Here is a 16,207-nt window from a genome sequence, read left to right on the forward strand (position 1 = left end):
CTATTTGCATATTGAGTTGTTAATATTTAAGTGGTGCTTCTGTGATTAAATCACGCCAAATCAAGATGTTTACATTCTAAACAAGTGGGCATAATAATTAACATGCTTTCATGTTCTGACCACATAAACAGGCATCTGTCCAGACTGTGTTGCTTCTAGCTAAATATTTTTATCATTGTAATCATTGTTTAGTGTAAGTAAGATTGATTCTTCTTCCATATTTCCACTTTATTAAAACATGTTATCAGAACTTCAAAAGCAGTTGTATCCTGAGTAAAATACCCTCAGCAACCTTGTTCTATTTTAAGAAGGGTTAAAAAGAGTGTTAGCCAAGGTTTTAAATGTTAGCACTGGTCCCACTTCTGTTCCGTTTAAGATATTTTGGTTATTTGCTTGTATGTTATACTTCCATTTGGAAAATGCAGATACTTCAAAGACAATGTTACAGATGAAAAGTTGTTGTCGTAGTAACTAATCCCCTGATCTGCTGTGCTCCAATCACATCACCTGATCTACTGCAAAGGTACCAGGATGCAGCAGTTTTTTATAACGCTGTATTTGAAATATTTGCATGTCCTTAATTAATGTAAAAAGACAAAAACAGCCAAAAGAGTGACCAGCAATAAAACTAATCAAAGATAAAACTAAATGTAATTTTAATGTGTGTCTAATGTTAACTGAGTTACTTCACACCAGCAAGTTTTGCTATGTTATACTCAGTCAGCTCTCTTCATTAATAAGCTGCATCAGCACCACTTGCAATGTACTGAACACAATAACATTAGCTCACAAAGACTGCCTGCCATTACTGACAAAAGTAAATAATGGCCTAGTTTAAGCTCTGGGGATAAGGTGTTCACACTCGTTAACTCACATTTGCCATTGTGTACCCTTTTTTGACAAATGGAGTGAAATTAAGGAACACTATTTAGAATCTATATTTGGGTTTGTGTCACCCAGACATTAGCTAATGAATTATGCAGTAATTATGATGATACCCCCTCATTCCCTCTGATTCCTCACAATACTGGTTAATAAGTATGTTAGAGCTGGGTTTAGGATCAAATGCAACAGCATCACATGGTAAAATTATACAAATTATAATTACTGAAAAGTATTGCCAAGATAAACTAATAAAAAAACCCTAAACCAGAAAGAAGTGAATTGCTGTGTTTCCCCAGCAGTCACTGTCACATTTTAATGTGACACAGTGACTGCTCTACCAGAAATGCAACGCGACTCATGGTACAGACCCACAGCACAGGGAAACACAGCATTCAGTTAGCTGTTTCAGAAAGATTATTATTATTTTGTATTTTTTTTTTTTTTGCTGTAACTTATAAAGAAATACTAAAAGAAACTTAAATTTGATGACGAACGTTTCAAGTAGAAGTCTTTTACAATGTGTTAAAAAGACTTCTAATCAAAATGTTTGTCACTGAATTTATGTTTCTTTTAGTGCTTTTCAATTCAGAGCTATTGAGTGTTTATCAGTTTTGGATGTTGGATAAACCAATGAGTAACTTAATCATTGCAGACACCATGATATCATTTAAAAAAACTGGCTGAATGGTCAACAGGCCATCTTTTTTAAAGAACTGTTGAGGCTGTTTTTTGAGCCAATGTAAAAGGGTAAAATCATGGAAAAAATTATAAATTACTGCTCAGTTACTGACACAAATAAACTTTTTTACCATCCGATGTATCTTTAATGTAACACTGAAAAGACAGCAAATGCAGTTGTGGGCGATGCTTCGGCTACACGATATGACATAAATAGCTCTGACAGGTTTGTTTCATGATTTAAAAACTCATTGTACTCTCATCAATTTCTGACAGCAAGAGTTTCTCCTGCTAGCTTGTAAAAATGTCATCCTATTTGATGCTGCTCCCCACCCATAAGATTAAACTACAAAGCTGTGACTTCAATACAGATGACATCTTTGCCAAATATGAATTCAATATAAAACCGAGACTTACCCTGCCTGCTTCCAAAGGTTGCAATTCCGGCTCTGAGGTAGACGCTCCCTTTTATTTAGGGGTGCAATACCCATAGCTGCTTGCATTATAGTTATATACTTTTTGTACTTCTTCTTGCACACTATAGACTTACTGCTATGCTATAGGAATCTAATAACTATGGAGGTTACCAGATGCCAATTTAGTTATACTGATTTGTTTTTTTTTCTTTTGAAAAAGGGGAGCTTTAGTTAATAAAATGCAAATTTGCTTTCTAAATCTCATGAGCGTTATTGTTACATAATTCAAAAGATCCCTAAACATTACACTAATTAAACTGCTCTGGGGACACACACACACACACACTATCCAAGCAAGCTCAAAGCCAGGGAGTACTCTCACTAAACTCTACAAATCTTTCATATGAAAATTTGGTCAACTATTGCTTTTTCTACAAGCACTCCTTTAGTCTAAAAGGGGTTGTTGTCAAAACAGTTAGGTAATTGGTAAAAAGGTAGTATAAAAGACTGCATCTGAGGTTTCTAATTGTTATATTAAATTAAATGGTGAGATAGCTTATGTTAAGTTCTGCTAATATGAAGTACATTTTACTTTTCTAAAGGGCATTAAAAAGCTATACTGGACAAAAGCCACAACAGTCATAAAAAAAAAACAACAACAAAAAAAACACACATACGTAATCAGTTTAAGCATGTTGTACAAAAATGGCTTGTGTTAAAAGTGTATTTATTTTTTTAAATCATAAATAAATCATATATATATATATATATATATATATATATATATATATATATATATATATATATATATATACAGTAGATGGATTTTTTTTCAGGTTTAGGTTAACAATTAGTAGACCCTTGTAATTTAGATTCCAATAGTTCTCTGCATATCAACTGGATATAATTAACCGATTATATAAAATGTAGCACGCACAGCGAAATGTAGAGATTTCATAACCAGTTTGTACATGATGTGACTTGCCAAAACAGTGTAGAAGACTGAATACATTCGACACAGTAACTAGTTTCTTTGCATTTGTAGTACTGTAGTTTAGTTTGTGTATTCAATATGTAACTCTTTATCTCATAATTAGTTATGGCGTGAAAGAATAGAGATTACACCATCGCTGTCAGCTATTGAATTTAACATTGTGACCAGTTCAACGGCTTTCACTTACTTACTGGAAATACAAGAAACAAAATAACTTCCTAATATGTGGATTCAAACTTACTTTGCTTTTAACAGGAAGGTCAACAGGAGAACAAATCTGGATCAGGTGTAGTTTTCATTGGTTATGTTGAATCCACTTGTTAAAGAACATCCAAAATTATCACTTGATTCTACTTCTAGTAAGATAATTATCCACCTTGTACGTATCTGAACAGACCGTGTGACAGTATGACTCAAAGGTGCTGTGAAACGGAACTATTTTGTTAGCTCCCTGTGTGACTCGGGTATAGTAGGTGTGTCCTTCAATGGGTAACAAATCGACAGGTGAGTTTCTTGTAGGCAGACACAAATAAACATTACTACACTATCTTAAGGCGGGTTTCATTTTGCGTCGACCGTCGGAACAGTTTTGTGTACCAAAGGTATACATGTTCTCCATCTCTACCCGTCATAAACATTTACATACACATAAACAGGAAACACAACTGATTTAACTTAATTCAGTAAAGCACTGCCAAACTAAAAAAGTAAACTTTTTAGTGTATTGTGGTTGTTGTAATAGGATCTTTTTGTTGCCACGTCAATTTCAGCTACCTATCAAAAGTTCCTACTTTGCGTACTGCGCATGCCCTGACGATGTTCACCCTACACTGCGCATGCCCATATTGGTTTTTACCCCTTTAGACGTGACGCTCATCAAGAACTGCTACCATTTTTAATTTTTTTTTTTTTTTTTTTGGAGAAAGTACGTGTTTTGTAACGTTGCATTTTACTCAACATGCAAAAATAGGTTTTATATTAACAGACAGCTGGTGTTAACGAACGGTAAAATGTAGGTGCATTTTTTAAAATAAAAAGGCAACTATAAGTAAACCTTAAGTACAGTGGCCTTTCCCACTCCATTACGAAGCCCTTACAAAAACCGAGCCAACAATCAAAATCCATTTTCTATGCAGTACTGTTTTATACATATTCAAAATATGGGCTTAATAGTTAATATTTAATCAACATAATTTTAAGCAATATACCAAATTAACGATAATAAAATACCTATCAGACTCTACTAATAAAATATTTGGAATTATGTAGTTACATGGCTCATAATAGGATTTCTGTGTAGGCGTTACAGTATATTAAATATTTAGTATAAACTCTAACATGAATGCGTTCAAGTTGGCTTTAAAATACTGCATACAGGGTCCAGCCTGCTTTGCTTACTTTTTATCTTTTGGAAAGGAAACAGCAGTGTTGTAACAAGAATGTGTAGGTATCTTACGTACAACTAATACATTTGCTAGTTTTGGAAAACACTGTTTAACTGTGCAAAAGCAGAATCGTTATTTAAAACTGTAAGCAGATTCAATATTTTAAATGGTTATATATGATATGAACATGTGGTACAGAGTTCCCTTATTCCTCTATGACCAAAAAAAAAGAAAAAACAAAACACAAAAAACCCCACAAAATATTAAAAACAGTGAATTATGGAAGGACCTTTATACAGGAAAATTGTTTTTACTTTCAACATGGTCAAACATAACTTAATCTATTATAAAATGGTGAAATATTGAGGGAGCAAGGTGATATCATGCACAACTGTATATTTATTTTAAGAGGTAAATAGCTTTATTTATTGTATTCGTACAGAGTCTTTCATACCATGGTATCTCAAAGGACTTTACAGAATGTATGCCTCATCATCAGCTTTGTTTGTTTAATCTTGACTGGCTTGAAAGGTTACACCATGGAAATGGCGCTGCTTTGTGTAGAAAGTGTACAGAAGAGCACCAAGGAAAGACAGTCATTGTACAAGTTTACCCAGCTCCACTTACAATATTGTCTTAAATCATCCTCTGTTAAACTGTAATAAAAAATAAAAGGAAAGACACAGAATTACTTAAAACATGGATTAAGGGTTTACAAAGTTAACCTAAACCCTGACTGACTTACTAAATCCTCAATCCTCCCGCTATGGGTCAGTGTGGATGTTAAATTTGCAGCACATGCTGTGAAAGGTCCAGTAAACTGGGCCAGTTTTAATTAACGGTAAGTGGCTTAAATTAAATTATTTTTTGCATAGAGGAAATCAACCAGTAATTGGTTATCCTATTTAATGCATAATTTATTATACATAAAGGTATTATTCAAAAAACCACCTGACAGTCTATTTCTTAGTACGTACAATGATTAACAGAACAAGAGATACAATATGGTTTAAAAATGCTAAATGGATAACAAGAAAAGAACATTATCTGACCACAAACCGACACACATAATAAACAGTATTAATTTTCACCACAAACCGACATTATATAAATAATAATAATATATATATATATATATATATATATATATATATATATATATATACATACACACACACACAGAAAATCTTTCGAATTCCTTTAGAAGTCTTCATGGCATCAGCAGCACAATTCTATCAGGTATCAAGCGTCAAATTATTACAGATATGTGTTTAACTGTAGAAGTGTCATGGCTTACAATTTGTTTGTTGTTGAAGTTTCAATTGGTGTTTTCCAGTCCAGAATGCATTAAACTAGACAAGTCTATCTTGGTATTAAAAATCGCAGAGAATTCTTTTGTAAGAAGGTCATGTAAACTCTTTCCATCATGCGAATACACCCAGTTCTTGCCCGTCCAGTCATAACGTTTCGGCCCGCTGAAATAGAGAAGGAAGACTTCAACTTCACATGGCCTAGCGCAGGTATTCTGAAAATTTCAGTATTGTCATCACAGTATATTCCATGTCCTTATGCAAGCAATAACCAGTGAAGAGGACAACAAAACCCTTTCACTCCAAGAATGTTCTCTTTTCCTGCTGGAAATTCAATGAACAGTGCATGTGGCAGGTAAAACCTTATTCAATGAACAGTGCATGTGGCAGGTAAAACCTTATTCAATGCACTAGAAACACTTTTCTGTTTAAAACTACAAATCAGAATTTTTTTTATTCCCAACCTTTTACAGCACTATTACAACCAATGCAGGAGTTAAGTAGCAACTAGTGCTGGAAGATCTGTATACAGTTTGTATTTTTTGTACTTTATTATTATTATTATTATTATTATTATGCAATGTATCTCCTTGGAAAATATTGAACAAAGAGAGGAAGATTGGTATGCGAACCCGTTTTCTGTGGCAATTCTTGATTCACATTTCAAATATTTTTTAACATCCATAGAACTTCACTCCATATCTGTGGCTTAAAACAAGAAATGTGGTTTGCATTAAAACTGCAAAGTATGAAATACTAGTAGGGCCTATACCCCATGACTTAAGTAGGGGTTTGTATGTTGGTTCAATGTCTGCATTTTGGGTTTATCCAACTAATATGGTTGTATGTGGGGGAAAAAAAGACCCCATGATACAGTCTGTACTTTAAGTATAGCATTCCTTAGAACATTTGCAATGTATTCAAAATTTTGACAAGAGAATATATGAACCCAAATGCCTCTTTTGCAGGCAAAATGTTCACATACCTGGTTGGAGAGGACAGCCATATTTGTTTATTTGGTGTCTGCTTGTTTAGCACATATATTCCATGTTCTCCTCCTATTTTTATTGTAAGTACCCCACTCTAGACAAAAAAAAAATAGATAAGACTGCCTAGAAGGTTTTAGGTTGCACACAGTTGTTTTACGTACTTAACAGCTGTGATGAGTACTTGTCATCTACAAAGCTTACACATTCAAAAATATAGATTGTAAAACTACATTAACTAGAAAAATAAAACACATTAACAATAATAATAATAAAAAAGAGATAAACAGATATAATAATATAATAATAGTATTGTCTCAAGATCAATGTTTCCTTTGAAGAAAGGGAGTATACTGTAGGTTGTTTGTTTTTTTGTGGACTACACTGTCTTTGGTCAAAGTTGATTATAGTATCAACTGTGGACTAAGCTGCCTTGAAAGTAATGATTATCTCTTTTGGTCACTGTAGACAACTACTCATTGTCAATTACTATTGTGCAAAAGAGAGAGAGAGGTTCAGAAGAAACAGTCACAATATCTTGTTTAATAAGGTCTACTAAATCTCCTTTTTGGATTAGCAGAGCCTTTTAAATTGTGCCAAAATCCCCTTTTGTGACTTAAACAACCACTTGTCTCATGAAATGTGACTCATGCTTGGGTTCTCAGCTTGGCAAGTGGTTGAGAGGTGTAACCTCAAGCCTAGCACCAACATGTCCGTATACAGTAGAGCCAGCACCCTACAAACCTTCCCAAAGACAAGAGCAAACAAGGACACTCCCTCCATTAATCATTCATCTTTTATTGACAGCCGAGTTAAAAATTCATCACTTTCAAGTGTCTGCTGCAAGGTTCTCAGGAGCAATGTTCAATCAAGGCTAACATCTGCTTTATAAGCCAATCATGAACCACGTGAAGACAAGGAACAAACACAGATTGAGTAAACATTAGAGTAATAATAAAAATAAAAATAAGATCAATTTCCTGTTTGGCAGATACTTGGAAACAAAAAAAGCTTGCCAGGAACATACATACCAAAGATCTAAATAATTCACTAAAACTACAAGAAGCTAGATCAAGCTGACACGGCTTTAAAAAAATAATTCAGCCCCTTTCTCAAAGCTTTTTTTAAAAGTATTTGAAGTCTGTTTTAATGGGTCAAATAAAGTTCCTTATTCATTAAAACTGTTTAAGACTGCTGTAAGCTTCTATAACAAAATCTGCTGTTAGCTTTTTAAAACAAAATCTGGTTCGCAATCTAGAATAGTTTTATGGGTACAACATTTCTGAATCTACAAAAACAGACTTCAAAAACATTTTTAAAAGTTAAAGCTTTGAGATAGGGGCCCAGTTAATTTCTTAAAGCATTGTCAACTGAATAAAAGCTTTGTGAATCAAGCCCAAATATTGACTTGTAGTACTACCTCATTGGTAAACAATAAAATGCACCACATTCCTCCATTAATCAAAAGAATGTAACATTCTTCTTTGCTGACTGCTCATTACCAGTGGTGTCTAGCTCAATGTTCATTTTGCTTACAATTTGAATGACCTCTTAGTCTCGCTCTGCTAATTGGCTGGACAAGAAGCTTTATGAGCCACTCAGTGATCTTTGGAGGATGGCAGAGAAATCTATTTGGCATTGTCTTTTGTATAATATCCCAGCCATCTGAATAATGTACAGGTCACTTTTGCTACTTCTCTGACAGCAGCTGCAATAATCCACTTACACTTCACATTTGGTTACAAAATATAGCTGCTTTTCTAAAACATATGTGGAATGGCATTTCTGGTACACCTGTTTTACATTACAGCTTGATCAGCAACCTTGCTGGGCATGTGCACAACCTGGACCTTATAGCATCAATAATTGTACAAAATGTGTAGATAAAAAAAATACAAAATGTTCAGTTTACTATAATACACTTTAGCCAAGGACAATATCAAATGGGAAAGTTCCTTATGACTGAAAAATATTGAATGTGAATCAACCTTTGGCTACACCTTCCATGCACGCCCCAATGTGCCAACCACAGTCACTGAGAAGAATGACATCCTCTGTGCAAAACTAACAACTGTGTCGGTCACATGCTGAACTGTGATCCGCTCAGTTAACTGGGCAAGTTCAGGGGAATTAAAGTATCTGTCAATCTGTCATCCATCTTGGAAACCCATCACCCAGCATGTAACATGGCCCTCTAATTGGAAACAATTAGTTGGTTGGAAGGCTTACAATTTCATTACTGAACATGTGTCTATGTCTGAAGCTTATTTACCGAAGGGCTGACTGTTATGAAATGAAACAATGTGGCTGTCTGACGTTCAGAAAGCGCACATGTGAAATGGTTTCATATAAACTCTCACCTGCTATTGTATTTCATGGATTTGTTCAGTTCACTTATCTTGTAATGCAAGACCTTGAGGCTGGACATTTCCATGATTGCATAATCCCTTTGCAACTGCTAATTTTATTTCCAGCACCAGGTCTTTGTATTTGAAATGTGATTTTTTTTTATACTGTTGCTTAGATAATGGTAAATTTCCGAGTTGCACCCTTATTAGCTCTACTATGCTACCTACTGGAAAACTGGAGTATTGCCTTTCATTAACACAAGAATAGGAAAACAATATTTAAGGGTTGCATCCTAAAAGCTTTCATAACTTATAATGAAGGCTTCTGATTTTCGGTTTTAACCGATAGAAAAAAAATATAAAACACCCCCCCCCCAAAAAAAAAATAAATAAATACATTGGTGAATATCCAATAAACACTGGAAAAAACTTTCACCAGTGCAGTTGGGCAATGTCCCTCCTTCTTGACTTGCATCTTGCATTGATTCGTTCTGAATACTTTAAACCCACCCTAACTCCTGAGTGGCAGCAAATTCCTGCATTTCTACTGGAGGACTGCAACAAGCTTGCAAGATTTAAAATGATACGTTCTTGCTCAAGAGATTTAAAGATATATTACAGTACATAGTAATTACACGCTCATGGAATTTAAAATAGAATTGAAAACTGTGGCAAAATGTAAAAAAAATGCCTAAACACACAAAAAGAACAGAATACGCCTGTGACAATAATGACTTTGTGCAAGACAGCAAAGGAAAGAATGTACAATTGAAGAGTGCAAGTACTGTCGAGTTACTATACATATTGTGACAGGAAATATGACAGTAACCAAAAACATTAATTTTTTACAGTACAGAAAAAAACTGAAGCCCTGAAACAAATTGATTTACATATAAAACCAAAAACAGAAACCCTACTAATAATGCTGCCTTACTGTGAAGTTTCTTACAAGATTTATTTCATAGTACCCCTCACCCCACCCCTATTTTAATTTAAAACTCTCCTGATCTGGTCAAGGGGTCAAAGCTTAAGAGGGCAACCTTTTAATCAACCCATTCAACTCTTTGTGCAAGTGTGTTGTCTGAGTCACAACCTGAATCTTATTTTTCTGTAACTTTGTAGATGAGAAACAGGGACTTTTATCTTTGGCTTTTCATCAAAGGTCAAAAACTTTAACTTTTTTGTTATCTTAGCTATCAGGTCATCATTTCCAATAAAATGACACCTAACAGACATATTTTTATAGAGTAAAATGTCACATTTTGAAATGCTCTAACTTTTAACCTCCTTAATTTGATCAGGTTGAAACGTAAATGTGGGTGGATGGTCTGCCTGGAACAACACTATATACAGAGTATGGTGTAAATGGGAGGTAGTAGTAAACACACTCTTTACTACTTAGTGAGATTCACAAAGTACGGTAGTGAGCAGGATGTGAACAGCATTATCTGGAACCTAAAGCTGTAGACTGCTTTGCAAGCACGTGCAAACACCAAGAATGACCTGTTGTACCCTTTAACCCCAGATATGGATACAGTGACAACAGAGTTGAAACAAACCCAGGACCACCCTAAACTGTGCTGTGCCTGATCTGAAAACAGCTGTCTTCCTCCATGGCATCAGGACCGAAGTCAGAATTTGAACTGCACCCCCCCCCCCCCCAAAGTGACAGGTTGTGCACCATCATTATAAATATAAGTATTACCGTAGGTCAATTAATAGCCATGTAGAATTTTTATTTGAAATCCTGCAGTGTTATGAACATTTGCGGTTCACCGCTTTACTGAAGAATTTACAACTATATATTTAGCTAGTCTAATATTGCATGTCACAGACTGATATCTCTCTACTGTGTAATGAACTGATCCTTGCTTCTGTGCTGAAACCACTCAAATCACAGACAGCTGTAAAACCAAGACAGAAGCAATGAGAAGCAAGCCTTACAGCTCCACCCTGTGGTTTTACAGTGTGCAATAATCTTATTTCATTTTAGCACTGCATTATTCCAAAGTTAAGTATTTTAATTTTGGAATTTACCACCTGTCCTTAGTTCTAAGTACAACACAAAAACAACATTCAGAAACTTAATTTACATGGAATATTGTTGTCAAAACTACGTACTAACTTTGGTGTTATTTTAGCAGTTATGGCAGCACCTAATGAACAATGAGCCATTTGCTTACTGATAAAAACAAACTCAGTGTTTGGAGAAGACAAATATGACAGAAAATGTATTACCAGTATATATTTAAAAGTTGAAGTTTATTTTTTCATTAAAGAAAAACTCACCATAAATGTAACATCATACTCTGCAGTAGTAAAAGGCTTTTCTGAGAGATCTTCAAAGTATTCTGCTAATGCATCAAGGGTTTCCTCTGCAAGTCCTTCATAAGTAGCCTCATCTATCAAGCTGTGAGACAGACACAAAAAAGAAATCCACACGAGAAAGGTTTCAACATAAACAAGCTTAAGGTTTTACCCCATACTCAGACCCATTAATACATTGGTACACTGTAAATTTAGCAATTCAACATTTTACCTTGCATTTTTGGTATTTTCTAGGTGTCTTGTACTTGTGCAGTGAATACTCTGGATCCATGTTTTACTAGGCAGACGTGGGTTAATAAACTGGAAGCAAACACACACACACACAAAAAAAAACTTTTTTGAACAAATGGAAAGGGAGATTATGTTATGTGCTGCTACAGGTCAAGATGCTTTTAATATGATGGACAGGCTGCTCTCCCCCTGTAACCTCTTCTGCTATACCTTGCCACTGAATTCAGCGTGGGGATGTCAGTCACTGCAACAGTGAGCTCATGGTTTAGAGAACAGGATTATGGGAAACTCAGCTCGGGTTCCCTGACCAACTGAAGCATAGTTTCAAATCGTTTACTCCAGTCTATTATTAACTCATTTTGTTTAAAGGAGGATTGTTATGCTAATTTTACAAAACTAGTATAAAATACACTGTCAAATGATTCAAGGTTTCTTAAGCACTCAAACCCTCTCCAGTTTTTATAAAATATTTTCCTTTCATAATCTGGGTTAAATAACACTCAGTCTTTGACATGTTTTCTGACCTTAGCTGATACCCCGGTCCACCAGCATGTTCTTGGGTGTCCTGGCTGACTTTGCAGCAGAGACGGGGTCCAGGAAAATGCATGCTTAAAACTGCTGGACTTCTTAAAGAAAAAAAAAAAAGCTAGACACAATGTGTGGGTAAAGTGGTCATGTTATGAAGAGTCTAGAAGAATTGAAGTAGCCCCCTCCCAAAACCACTGTGCCCCTAAAAATTCAAGTACAAACCTTATGAAAGACCATCTGTACAACAATTACGCGATAACGTGTTAGTTGTAGTGTATGAGCAGGTAAACATTTCGAATTCTAAACTAGGAGGCCTGAGACAACTTAAAAAAACAAAACTACATGGACATAATTTTACCTAACATAATGTAATCAAACAAACTACGGAATTATATCGCAAGTGTCTACAAGAAGGCACATTATTTAATTAGATTTCGAAAAGTCCCCGTTAAGTACATTGAAAACTACAAATCGGCATGTAATTCGACAATATGTTAACGCAACATTATTCAGCAGGTTTCATGCGACCACAGCTGTATAAACTCGAAATGTTTATCTCTGCTCAAAAACAACCTTAAAACATGTTCTGTTTACCTTCTTACATAAAGTCCAAGCTTGAAGCTAGTTAATATTATAAATCAACACATTGTAGTGGTTTATGCGTTATGAATTATTTCACAAACATATGTTTAAATGTAAGCCTATTAAATATGACTGTAAAATATTCATGCTTTCATTGAAAAAAAATAATGTATGCCAATGTTCGTCTTATTGCATAGATCCTTAATACTGTACTTACACTGTATAGCTGACAACTTCCTGATAGCGAGCTGATAACTCTGGACATAAATGACCATGTCTGATGAAGCTGGGAGTTCTGCAAACATTTATAAACACATAGACCTTTACTTGCCATTCCTAACATCTTCTATATACTAATATGGCAGACTGTCACCACCAGCACGCGATCGACCACGCAAGCGATTCGTACAGTCTGAAATAACCGGTTATTCACGATCGATTATTTACGTCTGTTAGTGAAATCAGGCAGCGATTTTATAATATGGAATCCATCGGTGCTACGTTCATATAGATTGTTTTTGACAAATGTATTTTTAGTACACATGACCTGTATTGCCCAAACCTTAGATGCATGTACCAAAAAGTGCCTCTTTCTTTTAGTCGGTTATTGGTTCATGTAACTTTTCACATTTCACAAAAAAGTTAATATAAAGTAATTAAAACAGAATATTTTATTACTAAAATAGTTAGATAAAATAATTTTTAAATAATTTATATTATTTATTAATTTAAACATTGAAACCCCAATATTTACATCATGTAGCTTGTAATAATAATTTAAACAATAAGTATTTTTTTCTCACTAATATTTTCATTTATCTTAGGAGTCATACAATAATTATCAGTTTATAAAGTGCACAGGTAAAAAAAACAAAAACACACATACACAGTATGAAATATGACATTACCACATTTGGAAAAAATAACTATATACAATAATTTATCACATAGGATATGCTTTGTTATGTTTTAAATATATATTTATATGTTATTACCCAAGAAAATGTCCTTAATTAACAGTTTAGTTTATTCACTTTGTGCCCACAGAGCCAGCACTACTACATATACTACAAAAAAATAGAATTGGACACTACTAAAGCATTGAAGCAGAGTGCAAGGTGTTAGGTTACATATATGGCACAAATGATTAGGAATGACTCCCATTTTATGCAGTTTTACTGGAGAGTAGTGTGTTATGAATATTATAATATAATACCTATAATACTCTCAGAGCGTATTCCTCCCCCCTGTTGGTCTCTCGGTCTCTTCCTCCCCTCTGACTGGCACTCTCCCGTCTCTGGTTGATGATGCGGTGTCCCTCTACAACACCACTCTTACCAAGATCGTTGACACAGTTGCTCCACTCGCAACCAGCACTGTGAAAAAATGTCACAACTGCCCATGGTACACCCTCGAACTTCGACTGTTTAAGTCTACCTGCCGCAAGTTTGAGCGCAAGTGGAGGTTGTCCGGACTAACGGTTCACAGAGAGATCTGGAATGATCACCTCAGTGGCTACAAGCGTGCTCTCGCTGCTGCCAGGGTAAAATACTTCTCAGAAATCATATCCATGGGACACGGTAAACCTAATATTCTCTTTAAATCCAATGATCAAATCCTACATCCGGCCGCTGATAAATCCATCTCCCCTCTCTTACCAGCCATGATTTCTCCTCTTTCTTTTGGAACAAAATTGACACCATCTATTCTACGCACTCCTGCCACACTCCCAGTAGAGTACTCAACTACTCTCTCCTCCTCCTCTCCTCTCTCCATTACTGATATCTCCAATATACTGCTGAAATCAATTACTGCCACGTGCCCCCTGGAACCCTGGCTGACAAATCTTGTCCATCTATTTGCCTCTGATCTTGCCCCTTCCATTATGTACACTCTCATCCTGTCCTTGGGCTCAGGCTTGGATCCTGCTGCCCTCAAGATTGCCCGAATATAGCCACTACTCTAAAAAACTCTCCCTCGACCGGGCTGTCCTATCTAATTTTTGTCCTATAGCCAATCTTCCTTTTCTCTCCAAAACTCTTGAAAGGGCTGTAGCCAGCCCGCTGACAAAACATCTCACAGGTAACAATCTGCTTGAATCTCTGCAGTCTGGCTTCCGGCCACATCACAGCTCTGAAACTGCTCTACTCTGGATTGTAAATGATCTTCTGCTTAATGCTGATGCAGCTACTCCCTCTGTCCTTGTCCTCCTTGACCTAACTGCTGCTTTTGACACCATAGATCACTGACTGCCTTCAGAAGAATGTTGGGATCTGTGGAACCTGTCTCTCCTGGTTGTCCTCTTACCTATCTGGACGCATGCAGTCTGTTTTCTATGATGGAAACAGTGCTGATGCAATCCCGGTCACTTGCGGTGCCCATCAAGGGTCTGTTCTCGGGCCTCTTCTCTTCAACATCTACATGCTTCCCTTGGGTCACCTCATCCACCAACATGTTTCACTCCTATGCAGATGACACCCAGCTCTACCTAAAACTAAACCCTGGAAGTCCCTCTGCCTTGGTCTGGCTCTCAGCTTGCATCCAAAACATTGAGGCCTGGATGTCTGCCAATTATCTTCAGTTCAACACCAAACAAATATGAACTTCTTAAAGTAGGATCGAAAACTCAACTCAAGAATCTCAATATTGATGCCTTGAACCTCTGAAATTGTCTGCTGCTGCCTTGCCCCACGATATGAAGCCTTGGTGTATTTCTGGATAGTAACCTCTCCTTTGATGCCCAAATCTCCTCTGTAGCCAAGTCCTCCTTCTACCACCTCCAAAACATCTCAATGGTCCGTCCTTACCTTTCCCTTCTGGATGGAGAGATACTCTGTCATACATTCATCTCCTCTCGAATCGACTACTGCAACTCTCTCTCACAATGGTGGCCTTCCATCACGCGCCATAAACAGACTGCAGCTGGTTCAAAATGCCGCTGCTAGGACCCTTATAAGATGTAGAAAACTTGAACGCTAGGTGGTGCAAAAAAAGTTAACTTGCACACTCAAAAACACAAAATTCTACCAAATTTCTCATCCTTGATCTTTATTATATTAAAGTAAAAGAAAAAAAAATCGTAAAATAAAATAAATAAATCCTAAAGCTATTTACAAAAATATATAAAAAAACAATATACAGCTGTAATGTTATAATACATACAACTGCGACTCTCGTTGCGCTCGTGCAGTTTCTTTTTAAATTCTTTATCCAAAAACTTCTTCATCTGAACTAATTGAACTAAACACCATGTTACTCCTTCATTCACCACACCTCATTTACAATTACTAACACCATTTATTTGTCCACGCGCAACTTCAGTCCACATCAAATGCAATTTACAACTAATCCCTAAACTTAATCTCTAAATGTAACCCATAAAACTCTCTTTCAAACTAACTCTGTTATTATTATTTCAACAGTTTCTTGCGCACCCTCTAGCGGCCTCTCGTGCTACTACATTAGACCCTCACCGCACTGAACTGAAAGGTAATACGCGGTAATATTTTCACTTGTATTTCATAAATAAATTAACA

At 35.8% G+C, this 16,207-nt stretch overlaps 2 protein-coding genes across 4 annotated transcripts in view; both read right to left on the reverse strand.

Moving 5' to 3' along the window:
• Window positions 1-3,401, reverse strand: part of LOC121314858 (tight junction protein ZO-2-like) — a 45,123-nt gene extending 41,722 nt beyond the window's left edge. For both annotated transcript variants that reach the window (XM_041248601.1, XM_041248610.1), the window contains exon 1: window positions 3,215-3,401. The gene's annotated coding sequence lies outside the window, so the exon portion shown is untranslated. The remainder of the gene's footprint in view (window positions 1-3,214) is intronic.
• Window positions 3,402-4,756: 1,355 nt separating this feature from the next.
• On the reverse strand, window positions 4,757-13,052 carry fxn (frataxin). 2 transcript variants are annotated; one of them, XM_041248623.1, is made up of 7 exons: window positions 12,889-13,052; window positions 12,086-12,184; window positions 11,542-11,630; window positions 11,292-11,412; window positions 6,654-6,751; window positions 5,656-5,833; window positions 4,757-5,014 (listed from the first exon to the last, which is right to left on the reverse strand). In XM_041248623.1, exons 1-6 carry the CDS (start codon window positions 13,012-13,014, stop codon window positions 5,677-5,679), a joined length of 690 nt encoding a protein of 229 aa, XP_041104557.1. In that variant the 5' UTR covers window positions 13,015-13,052; the 3' UTR covers window positions 4,757-5,014; window positions 5,656-5,676. The 2 variants fall into 2 exon arrangements, with proteins under 2 accessions (XP_041104557.1, XP_041104566.1); XM_041248632.1 differs by lacking the exons at window positions 4,757-5,014; window positions 6,654-6,751 and having other exon boundaries at window positions 5,746-5,833.
• Between the last annotated feature and the right edge of the window lie 3,155 nt (window positions 13,053-16,207).

The sequence above is a fragment of the Polyodon spathula genome, chromosome 1 (genome assembly GCF_017654505.1).
Source record: "Polyodon spathula isolate WHYD16114869_AA chromosome 1, ASM1765450v1, whole genome shotgun sequence".
NCBI lineage: Eukaryota > Metazoa > Chordata > Actinopteri > Acipenseriformes > Polyodontidae > Polyodon > Polyodon spathula.

What these genes read in the sequence shown, in the direction of transcription:
- fxn (XM_041248623.1), bottom strand. Translation starts at nt 13,014, where the DNA reads ATGTTAGGAATGGCAAGTAAAGGTCTATGTGTTTATAAATGTTTGCAG. An exon ending in GAAGTTGTCAGCTATACAGT is followed by an intron (nt 12,185 to 12,888) that starts GTAAGTACAGTA and finishes TTCTTTAAGAAG; the next exon opens with TCCAGCAGTTTTAAGCATGC. An exon ending in GGACCGGGGTATCAGCTAAG is followed by an intron (nt 11,631 to 12,085) that starts GTCAGAAAACAT and finishes GTTTGCTTCCAG; the next exon opens with TTTATTAACCCACGTCTGCC.